General features: G+C 34.6%; 1 protein-coding gene across 15 annotated transcripts in view; it reads left to right on the top strand.

Moving 5' to 3' along the window:
• The window catches only part of LOC145287875 (fibronectin type-III domain-containing protein 3a-like), a 791,938-nt gene that overhangs the window by 674,016 nt on the left and 105,426 nt on the right, over positions 1–12,496 (top strand). For all 15 annotated transcript variants that reach the window (XM_080135773.1, XM_080135781.1, XM_080135779.1 and 12 more), the window contains 2 exons: positions 5,807–5,945; positions 10,679–10,732. In XM_080135773.1, coding sequence (XP_079991899.1) covers positions 5,807–5,945; positions 10,679–10,732 — 193 coding nt within the window. The remainder of the gene's footprint in view (positions 1–5,806; positions 5,946–10,678; positions 10,733–12,496) is intronic.

Here is a 12,496-nt window from a genome sequence, read left to right as displayed (position 1 = left end):
CGGTCTACAGACTCGAGATTTGACATAAGAGGTATTGAGATTTGGGGAAATCTTTTTGATCAATTTTTGGCCAGAAATGTGGCTGTTAAGGGGTCAAACTTCAACGATTTGACTTTTGAGAACTCCATCAAACTCCTCCGCCAATTTTGGATCTAAACATTTGAAATTTTAGATATAGGTTCTTTGGACATGGGTCTAACTTTATAATTTGATTTGAGCCCAAAACAATAAATGCTAAGGGGTCAAAATTGGTGTCAAAGTTAATAAAAAATTTACCTCTGCGGTCTCTTCCAAATTACTCAGCCAATTTTTTATCTAAATATTTGAAATTTTACATAGTGTATTCAGACATAGGGCAAGTTTGTTAATCGGTTTTTGGCCGCAAATTTGGCTTCCAAGGTGCCAAAGTTCAAAAGATTTTTACCTTTGCGGTCTCTAGCAAACTATTAAGCCAATTTTTGGTCTAAACATTTGAAATTTTGCATAAAGGTTACTCAGACAGCAATCTTTTTAATCAGTTTTTGGGCGAAAGTTTCACTGCTAAAAGGTCATGGTTGAAATAGTTTACCTTTGTAGACTCTACCAAACTCCTCCGCTAATTTTAGGTCCAAACACTTGAAATTTTAGATGGTTACCTGGACATGGATCAAACATTTTAATTTGATTTGAGCTCAAAACAAGAAATGTTAACGTGTCAAAATTGGGGTCAAAGTTTTTAAAACATTTTACCTCTGCAGTTTCTACTGACCTTTCTCTATGGTAGTTAAGGTAGTCTTATATAGAAAAGCATTACCGTACATGTTCACACTTTTTAAGATATACATATGCATATAAAGTTATGAACAGTACATAGGGCCCAAGCAAAGCCGGGCTGAACTGCTAGTATATCTATAAAAGTGAAAATGTCTGTACATTTCCCTACCAAATAACTCTGTCAATTTTCAGTCTCGAGATTTGAGATTTGACATAAGGAGTATTGAGATTTGGGAAAATTTTCTTAACCAGTTTTCAGCCAGAAATTTGGCTGTCAAAGGGTGAAAGTTCAGTTTGACCTTTGAAAACTCTGTCAAACTCCTCCACCAATTTTGGGTCTAAACACTTGAAATTTTAAATGTAGGTTGCTTGGATATGGATCAAACTTTATAATTTGATTTGAGCCCCAAAAACTAAATGTCAAGGGGTCAAAATTGGGGTCAAAGTTAAAAAAAAAATTTAACCTTTGTGTGTGCTACCAAATTACTCGGCCAATTTCTGGTCTAAACATTTGAAATTTTACATAAATGGTATTCAGAGATAGGGCAAGCTTTTTAATCAGTTTGGGACAGAAATTTGAGCTGTCAAGAGGTCAAAGTTCAAAAGATTTTGCCTTTGCGGTGTCTAGCAAACTACTTAGCCAGTTTTGGGTCTAAACATTTAAAATTTATGCATAACGGGTATTCAGACATGTGGCAAGCATTTTAATCAGTTTTGGGGCGAAAATCTGGCTGCCAAAAGGTTAAAGTTGGAAGAGTTGACCTTTGCAGATTCTATCAAATTGCTCCGTCAATTTTGGGTTTAAACACTTGAAATTTTAGATGTAGGTAACTTGGACGTGGGTAAAACTTTATATTTTGATTTGATACGGAAATAATTATTGTTAAGAGGTCAAAATTAGGGTCCAAGTTATAAAAATTTACTTCTGTGGTTTCTACGAAATTACTTGGACAATTTTTCGTCTAAACATTTGAAATCTTGCATAAAGTGTATTTACACGTAGGGTAAGTTATGAACAGTACATAGGGCCCGAGCAAAGCCGGGCTGAACTGCTAGTATATATATATATATATATATAGAGAGAGAGAGAGAGAAAGAAAAAGAGAGGCAAATGTTAATATTTACTTTTTCATAAGCATCTTACACTTGTTTCATTTTGCATATAGCTGATATATATATATATATATATATATATATATAAGAAACGCGCGCGCACACACACACACACACACACACACACACACACATATATGTATGTGTGTGCGCGTTTCTTATATATATATCAGCTATATATATGAGTAAAATATCCGTCCCAGGATGGCTATAAACAATAAATATAGCTTTGGTTTTACCTTTTAATATTTTTTTGTTTTTTTTCTTTGGAGGTACATTGTATGGTTTCGGTAGTACCACACTTAATGGTATAGTTTAACTACAAAAAAAAACACACAAAAAACGATAATTTACCCACGTTACATAGCTTGTTTCTTAGAATACATATTTTATAATTTATACTGGCTAAGTCAGTAGTTTAGGGTTTTTAAGCATGTGTATATATTTACGCATACACACACACCGATCCTTTAAAAAAACTTATTACTTTATATAATGTAAAATTTAATTTAGAAAGTCTTTTCTTTATATAAATTTTTTTTCTATCCAACTTATTGAGTTTTTATGGTGGGTGTAAATTTAAGTATGCACACTTTCTAAATGGTGAAGTTTTCAAAAATGCCCATGTTACTCACTGGGTTGCTGAGAATATATATTCCAAATTTCATCATGATTGAGTCATTAACAAAGTAAAATAAAAAAAATTTTTTTAAAAGTTGTATGTACCCTCTAAATGTTAACATTTACAATATCATAATATACCTATGTTACCATATTTTTTAGAATATATATTCCAAAGTTCATTGATTAGTTTAGGAGATTACCATGTACACACATGTGTACACTTCAAAGTTTTATGACAGATTTCGTTTTGGAGAAAGACTACACAAGTTGCTGTTTCAAGTCTGAAAATGCTGCGATAATCATCTGTAAACATTTCTTCTTGCCTTCGGGACAAGATCACAGTGTAGTATCTGTTCCGGCAGATGCTGCACTTGGGGTGATTTGTGCCAGTCAATGGAGGGGGGGCCCTCTATACTGGGACAATTATTATTTTTGGTAACCAGAGTGCCCCCTTTTTGCCTACTTTTAGGGGAGCTGGTTTTTACCTCACATTAAAAACGGCCTTGTGCCTAATTTGCTCAGTGGGGGAGCAAATAAATACCATCTGTAAACATTTCTTCATCCCATTGGCTATGCTCTGTCTTTTCCCGCAACTACCACCTGCCATCCACCGTAACACTTATATATAAGCATTACATTGAAGTAGACCGAAAGTTTGATTCAAAATTTTGTTCCTTTTAAGAAAAAAAAAAAATTTTTAAGACGTTTTGTATTCTGAGATATATATATATATATATATATATATATATATATATATATACACACACAGGGTGTCTCAATAAAATTTATACACTCTTTAAATGACCATAAAACCAACATTTATTATAAGAAAGTTTCATACATCAAAATACTGTGAACAAATATAGAAACCAACCAATAATCGAAAGTGTTCAAATTATTGGCCATTGTGGTCCATGAACAGCTGACACTGTTTACTGATTGAATCGAAAACGTTCCTAATCAGTTCAATTGGTTTGCTGACACATCTTCTTTCAATGGTTGCTTTCAACTCCTTCATCGTAGCTCGTTTTGTGGTGTGAACCCTGTGTTTAACATGCCCCCAAGAAAGAGAAAAATCCAGGGGAGGGGGTCAAATCCGCTGAGCGTGGACAGTACTCGATACTTTCTCTTTGTCCTAACTATGTTTTGCAGGTGACTATCAAGATATGCTCTTGCGTCATGATGATAGTGGGGAAGTGCTCCATCCTGCTGGAAGTGCCATTCTTTATTCCTAAACATCTCTTGGGAACGTGGCATATGTAGCCCGGGTATTTGGAGGTGTACGTTGAGCAAAAAAAAAAAAAAAAAAAAAGGTCAATTTTTTTTTAACTTTGACCCCTATTATGACCCGTTAACATTTATTTTTTTGGGTTCAGATCAAGTTATTAAGTTAGATCTATGTCCAAGGAACCTATATCTAAAATTTCAAGTGTTTAGACTCAGAATTGGCAGAGGAATTTGGTGGAGTTTTCACTGGTCAAACCGTTGAACTTTGACCCCTTAACAGCCAAATTTCTGGCCGAAAACAGATTACAAATATTTTCCCAAATCTCAGTACCCTGTATATCAAATTTCGAGTCTGTAGACTGAAAATTGACAAAGTTATTGCGTAGGGAAATGTACACACGCATACTTTCACTTATATATTCGTTTTACTTGAAGATTGCATGAGGAATTGTGTCCTTTTGCATTCGGTGTAATACATTGTACAATATATATAATTTGTGGGGGGGGTGTAGATGTATTCAGCATTAATTTTGTGAAAAGCGATGAAAATAAAGCGACATGAATTAAAATAATTTTCTAATAAATTAAACCACTCCAAAGCAAACCAGGCTTTTCTATGGAATGATTGATGATCCCTATGTACTCCTTATGCAAGCTCTGAACCTCATTACCATTTTTATTTGATTATCATTTTCAAATTCACATAAAATAAAATGTTGCTTTACTTTTGTGTATGTATGTAGTGTAAATACAAATGCCACAATATTGTGACATCTTTGATCAAAATGAAATATGATGATTGCAACGTCTTGCCAGACAAGTGCCACTTTCTCGGACACTTAAAGTCCATGAGCCCAAATGCCTGAGGGAGTATCTATACATAGATGAAGTTACAGAGTATTAGCTTTGTACGACAGCTAAATCTCTCTCTCTCTCTCTCTCTCGGTTCAAAATGTTGAGATCCAGCAACAAGCAAGAGCAAGATAACCAGCAACAAATTAAACTGCAGACCAGCTTAATGCGGGTACTGGTCTACCACTTTGTTTTTTTTAATCAGAGATTTGCTTTTCCTAGAAAGGTTGCCTTCACCACAGCTTACGGGAGCCCTCTCCACTCCAACACATATATACATACACACAAATATACACAGTGCTAGTTGGCCGTTGACCCCGAAAAAGGGCTCATCCGCTCTTTGAAAGATCTTGTTTTTAATCCTTCAGGGAGACTAGCCACCCTCCTCACTAAACAAGTCTGGTGGGGGAACAAGTTTAGTCGCCGGTGACCCGACCATGAAGCAGGTAGTACTGGGTTACATGGTACCAGTAGCATATCACATGAACTGACACAAAAATGAAATATACTAAGCCATATACTGTGGATAAACTAATTTCAGAATATATGATTATGAGGGAGGGTCTATCACCACGTTTAAAATTGAAACATAGATGTTAATTTTCTTAACTTTGTCCTAATGAGGGTGAGGCATGGGCAGAGTCTTGAGGCAATATTTACTTTGATTGCTATATTATTTTCGTGTCCCGTTTGCTTGTTTTTTTGTTCAAATATGTGGTGTCCTTGCTATCGTCATATCATTCAACATGTTTTGTCTAGGGCATCTAACCTTTGACCCCCGCTTCAATCACATCACCTGCTGCTGCATATATGTTTGCTGCAAAGTTATCCTGACATGTACTTATGTGACCCTCACCAAAATTCATACTAGTTAACTTTCACTGGCATAGGGTCACAATATATAAACTAATTAACATACTCCATGTTCAATATATATTGCACAAAATAAAATCGGCAAATCAAGTTCGTTCAGATCAGTTTGAACTTATACACATTTTCCTCATGAAAGGTATAAACCCTTACTTTCTCCCCAACTGTTGGTTAAATAGTAATGGCAATCCATCTATAATGAATTGTTTGCAGGAAGTAATATGCTTTGGTAAGTCTTGAAGAACCCTCCAAAAGTGCTGACAAGTAGAAAAACAAACCGACCACACAATCTATATTCTGTTTTTTTTTTTGTTTTTTTTTTTTACATTTTTTTTATTTATTTATTTATTTATTTTTTTTTTTGTAGGGCCTGTATAATGATTGAAGATATCAAAGGGAGTTTATCTGAACCTATCAGCTTTAAAACACTGTCGTGTGAACCTGATCCGCCTCCACATCCCAGATTATCAAGCAAATCTAAAACCAGCTTGGCCCTTAAATGGAATGTAAGTCGCCACTCTTCTCTAACCTTTCACACATATACACATGTATATATATATATATATATATATATATATATATATATATATATATATATATATATTTTTAACTGTAAAGTACTATGTCTGACCTAATATATAGAGGAACATCCCTCGACTCGGTAACATTAATTTTTTTTAAACAATATTGGACTAACCCATGAATGAATTCAATTTAAGTTGACCTCTGTGAGACAATATTAATTTATTTTACAGGTCCTGAACACATCAAATACTGGCTTTTTGACCTCAAATACACCTAACATTGATTTTTTGTTTTTTTTGCTTTCCCTTAGCAACACTCAATCATGTTCTGCAAAGCCAAAGACAATAATTTTCCTCTACAAATTAACCAAAGCAAACCACACAAATAGATGATAGAAAGAACTTGAATCATAAACATGTTTTACCAAAATGGACTCTACATTAAATAACCTGAAAAAGGGTGATGTGCTGTAAAACAAAAACAACCTTAACACATTACACCTGTCACTCTAACCCTAACCTGTCACTCTAACTTTTTGAAGAACATTTATTTTCAATGGGAGAAGCCGTCTACATTAAAACCAGACATCTCACAATTGACATTAATCACAAAGCCAATCACAAAATTTTAAAGTCTCTAGCTTCGTAATTAAGATTAACAAATTATTAACGGTTAGATATTCATCGATTTTAATTATGCAAACATATTTCTCATGTTATCGCGTTTGATTGCAACATCTCGTTATTGTGGACGCTTGTATTACAGTTGGTAAAAACTAGCCGTGAAACATTAAAGGTAAATAGATGAAAACATATCAAGACTAACATCGACCTGATATTGACTTGAGAAATCAAAACGAAAGTACTTTAAAAATATCTAAATTCGTTATACATATTCAATTAGAATAATTTGAATGTTGTAGCAAAAACATTGCTATACAATTCCTACAACTATGCACCCAGAAAACGGAGCTATTAAGCCTGACATAGTGATATGGGACAAGAAGGAAAAAGAACAGCTTTGGAAGTTAGTGTCTATAATGATGCTGGATTAAACAGAGTTGAGAGGGAAAAGATAACAAAATACTGAGGTCCTATGTATGATATGAAAAGAAACTGGAATCTTAGGAAGATCTCCTATCATTCCAGTAATTATGAGAGCAACTGGACTCGCGAAAACGAATTTCAAAAACTACTTAGCGAATATACGCAGTAAGCAAAGCGCAAAAGCGCTACAAACAACTGCACTTAAAGATATAGTTAGAATCTTAAAAAGATCTCTCGGTTGGAATGTATGCAATAACGGGTGAATTTATGACATCATGTAGGATGCTCCATCCCCAGCTAAAACAAAATAAGAAAATTCAAACGAAAACAGAAAATTGAGGGAGGAAAAAAGTTTCATAAAACAAACTGTTATATAACCTAAATGAAAATATGCTGCCTGAATATAGTCTCTTTTACACACACCCACATAAATAATATATATATATATATATATATTGTTTACAGAAAGTTTTAGATAAGTCATTGGTACCGTCGATTTCAAACCTGATAATTAGGGACCGTTTTAGATACCCATATCAAGCTGTCTTCAGCCAATACTCATCTAGGAGTATGTCTTCAGCCAATACTCATCTATGAGTATTGGCTGAAGAGAGCTTGGTATGGGTATCTAAAACAGTCCCTAATTATCGGGTTTGAAACCGACGGTACCAATGACTTATCTAAAACTTTCTGTAAACAAAATATAAATAATATTATTATTTTTGGATTTTCCTTATAATTGAGCATTCTTAAAAAAAAAAAAACTAATTGTGTGTGTGTGTGTGTGTTTGTATATATAATCTTTTTAACAATTTTTTTTATTGAAAGTTTGAATGAAATTTTATTATTGAAATAAGGAATGCCTTGAGGCATAATAATTGAACCTTTATAATTATCACAAGAAAAATTGCTGAAGAGAAAAATAATTACCTAGAAATAAATAAAATAAATCTATATAACCATTTGTCACTTTGACCTTTATTTAATTGCAAGGATTTCGAAATGTGGATTAACCAATTTGAATCACCGTTGCGATAAGCCAGATAGTCAGAAAAATTTTATATATCTCCAACTTTTTCTCGCTTGCTCTCTTTATTTCATCTTGTATCAAACTACTGTAATTACGTGTGACGTCTAATCTATTTTTAGCTATAAAATAATAATTACTCTTTTTTTTTTTATCACTATTAAAACGCATTTATTTCATTTTCATTTATTTGTCCCTGATTCTATCCAATGTTCAATCTGTTAACAACAATCATCTTTTAATTGCATTCCTCATTGTTTCACTTTATCTATATAAAAGCCAAGTACGTCCAAGGATGGAATACTGTTGCCATATCTGGCCAGGAGCTGCTAAAAACAGCCTATCCTGCCTTGACAGAGTACAAAATAGACTTCGTGGCTTAGTGGGGGATGCCTTTTTCTCTACCCTGCAACCTCTCTCCCACAGAAGAGACGTTGCGAGCCTATCCTTGTTTTATCGTTATTTCCATGGCAGGTGCTCATCTGAACTCCAATCTCTGGTCCCCCCTCGCCAATCTTTCACAGAAAACACCCGTCTAGCTGAATCCACTGTGAAGAATTTCTCCCACTCTATATCTGTGCCTAAATCAAAACGCGAATTCCATGAACAAAGCTTCTTTCTTAGAACTGCACACCTGTGGAACTCTGTTCTGTCTGCCTGCTTCCCACCGGACTAAAACTTGGATGTCTTCAAGTCCAATGTTAACAAATTCCTAATGAACCGCCCCCTTAAGTAAACACTTCATCAAATCTCCACACTAACGTAATGTACTGCAATAACCCTTATCCCTGAGTGGCTTCCGGGCCTTAATAGGTGGTGATCACTGTAAAAAAAAAAAAAAAAAAAAAAAAAAAAATGTAAGCTCATCTAAAAAATTGAAGTAATTCCGTTCATCCATTAGTTACAAATATGCAACACTAATCAGACTTACTTTAATTATTGAATTTCACTTTTCTTGATATCGATGAGCATGTTTTTACAATTTCAAGGCATAAAATATATGAATCTTTATAGATTTATGCTTATAAGTATGACCTTGAAGTGTGTCGATTGGTGATGCCCCAAATTAAGCTTTAGGAAAGTCTCGAGTTCGCAGTACTCTCAGGTCTACTTTGGCTTGGAGCGGTAGTACCGGTCGTCTTGGATAGAATACTAACCTACTTCAGACACTCCATCTATTTTTAAGAGGAGACTTTGCTGATTCATTCATTCATACAGCAATAACTCCAGAATCACTCAAAGGTTGATGAAGACGTTCGAGAAGCTAATTGAAGACATGGTTGCACACCATCAAAACAGACGTCAAACCTAGCCCCAGTCTGCTGGTCCTGGATTGGTTCCCTATCATCTTGGTCGCTGTGGACTGCTGTGTATGGTCTGTTCATCCTGGACATTCTGTATTCTACGAGAGAAGACAGCTAAACTCATTCTGAATAAATGTTGCATCAAGTAAGATGATATAGGAGTGTGAACCTTACCACAGGGCTGTCTATTGAGATGAAATTCTAATGCTTCTCTGTAACTTAATTGTCATATTTTTTCATATATATATATATATAATTAAAAAATAATTAAACAAAAACATGTGAAGAGGGAGGTGGATTCATCTGCTTGGTATTGTAATTGATGAGATCGAAATCTGTTTAGTGTTTTTTTCTAACCGTCTGATGAGATGCTATTCTGGAATATTTTTGAATAACAAAGTTTGAAATTGTCCGAATGGTGTCGAAACATTAGTGAAAAACACACCTGATGCTCTAAAATTTTTCTTGTCTTGGTTTTGAAATCTTTATATGAATGCTCGATCACAGAAACTGATAATCATGAAGTTTAATATTTGAGTCAATTTACTTTGACTTAATTTTTATTGGTATATATACATTGCTAATTATTGATGTATTTTATTTATATATATATATATATATATTGCTCACTATCTTAGGTTGAGCATATAGGGAAGTGATATACAAATTACCATTTTAAGCGATGCTCTTTGTGTAAACAAATTGAGCTTAGGTATTTGAACAATGTGAAAACCTTGTTAATTCACTGCCCACATAGCAGCAGCGGTTAGAAGCTCCGACTGTCATTTGGGCGGTTAGGGTTCGATCCTGACTTGAGGTAATTGCTTGTCTAGACGCACTAATGAGCTGTGAAACGGCGAAAAAGTACTGTATGTGGATGACTATATATTCAGAGTAATTATGACGTAAACAAAGAAAAAACATGGTAAAAATTAGAATAGAAACTAATTTTCCAATGTTATGCAACAGAATATTGATAGGAATGATGGAAACAGTTTTTTAATGAAGACAGGAAATTAATTGAAAAATCGTGTACTTAATTAGTATATGTATATGAATTTAGTAAATATTAACATTCATTCTTTTCAAACAATTTTTTTCCTTCAAATAAAATCTACATTCACATTGCAATTAGATTGTTACATTTTTAATATCAATGATTCTTTAGTTTTATCACAATGTTGAATTCAAATTTAATTTCTTTACTTTAATTTTTATCATCTGCATTTTGCGTTTTCATATTCTAAACTTTTTTTTTTTTAATCTTCACACGAATTTTATTCATTGAACTAAAATTTTCATTATTTTTTTAATTTTTTTTTTTCACTTCTTTCCAGGCTGCATGTGAAAATGGTTCAAAAATATCAACATATTCTTTAGAATATGATCAGGTCAGTGCTATCAAATTTGTAAAATTTTTACGTATGATATATGCCTGTTTGTGTATGCATATATATATATATATATATATATATATATATATATATTAGCAGGGAGACTCCATGGTGTCTGGGATTGAATAAAAATCAACAAATCTGTATTGTCATCGAAATCTGTGAAATCTCCCAATCTTTAATCAAATCGATTGCCTGCTTTAGATAGGTACCTCTCTCCCTTACAGTGTACCGGGAGGAAGCTTCATATACCTCTCTGCAGTGACTTAGTCCAAAATACATTGTAGTCTACTGTCCATTTTATAAAATTATCTGTAAATAATGGCTTCACTTTAAGTTTAACATGCAAAAGTCAAGTATCATAGTTCAATTGTGCTTCAAACAGAAACCTTCATTTCGAACGCACCTTGTTTTATTAAAGAACTATTGATTTTATGAAATTATTTTTACATAAATCACTAGTGAATCTCTCGACAAAGGCTTCCTTTCTAGAGCAATTGCTCTTGACATATCAAAGACCTTTGATAAGGTATGGCATAAAGGCCTACTTCACAAGATTTCCAGCTACAGTATAACTGGAAATGTTTTCTCAATTATTAAATCATTTCTCTCTGATAGGCTCATAAGAGTAGTGGTTGATGGGCAGAAATCAGAGGCCCGCAGTATTAATGCTGGAGTCCCTCAGGGGTCCATCCTGGGCCCAACTCTCTTCCTGATCTACATCAATGATCTCCCAAAACACTTAAATCATTCGTTGACGTCTATGCTGATGGCACGACCATCTATGGCAACACATCAAAGGCTGTTGTAAATGACAAAGTTCTCATGATTCTCTCTCCTCTGATCTTGAGCGCGTGGTACAGTTGGGTAAGAGGTGGCTGGTTACTTTTAATGCACCTAAAACCAAGCTCCTATCTTTACATCATCAACACTCTGATTCCCTTCTGGCATCAATTGAAATAGATGGCTCTCGTCTAGGGGAGGCTTCATGTTTTGATAAGTTTCTGGGATTGACCTTTACTCGTGACCTGAAATGGAACACATACACGTACATCAAGTCTGTTGCCAAGGTCACTGGAAAAATGGTAGGATCCTTTTATCGCTCCAGAAGATATCTCACTGCTGATGCAAGCCTCTATCTATATAAAAGCCAAGTATGTCCAAGGATGGAATCCTGCTGCCACATCTGGGCAGGAGCTGCTAAAAACAGCCCATCCTGCCTTGACAGAGTACAAAATAGACTTCGTGGCTTAGTGGGGGATCCCCTTTTCTCTTCCCTGCAACCTCTCTCCCACAGAAGAGACGTTGAGAGCCTGTCTTTGTTTTATCGTTATTTCCATGGCAAGTGCTCATCTGAGCTCCAATCCCTCGTCCCCCCTCGCCAATCTTTTTCGATAAACACTCGTCTAGCTGAAACCACTGTCAATGATTTTCCCCGCTCTTTATCTGTGTCAAAATCAAAACGTAGATTCCATGAACAAAGCTTCTTTCTTAGAAGTGCACGCCTGTGGAACTCCCTTCCATTTGCCTGTTTCCCACCTGACTACAACTTGGATGTCTTCAAGTCCAACATAAACAAATTCCTGATGAATCGCCCCCTTAAGACACTTTATCAAATTGCCAATACTAACGATTACTATGATACTATCCCATTGATTACTGTACACGCAATAACCCTTATCTCCGAGTGGATTCCAGGCCTTGATAAGTGGTGACCACCATGTAAAAAAAAAAAAATCGAGTATCATTGTTCGATTGTGC

The sequence above is a fragment of the Euprymna scolopes genome, chromosome 11 (genome assembly GCF_053919585.1).
Source record: "Euprymna scolopes isolate OS-2025 chromosome 11, ASM5391958v1, whole genome shotgun sequence".
In the NCBI taxonomy this organism is placed as follows: Eukaryota; Metazoa; Mollusca; class Cephalopoda; order Sepiida; family Sepiolidae; genus Euprymna; species Euprymna scolopes.
Note: the sequence above shows the minus strand (reverse complement) of the source record. Positions and strands in the feature narration are given on the sequence as shown.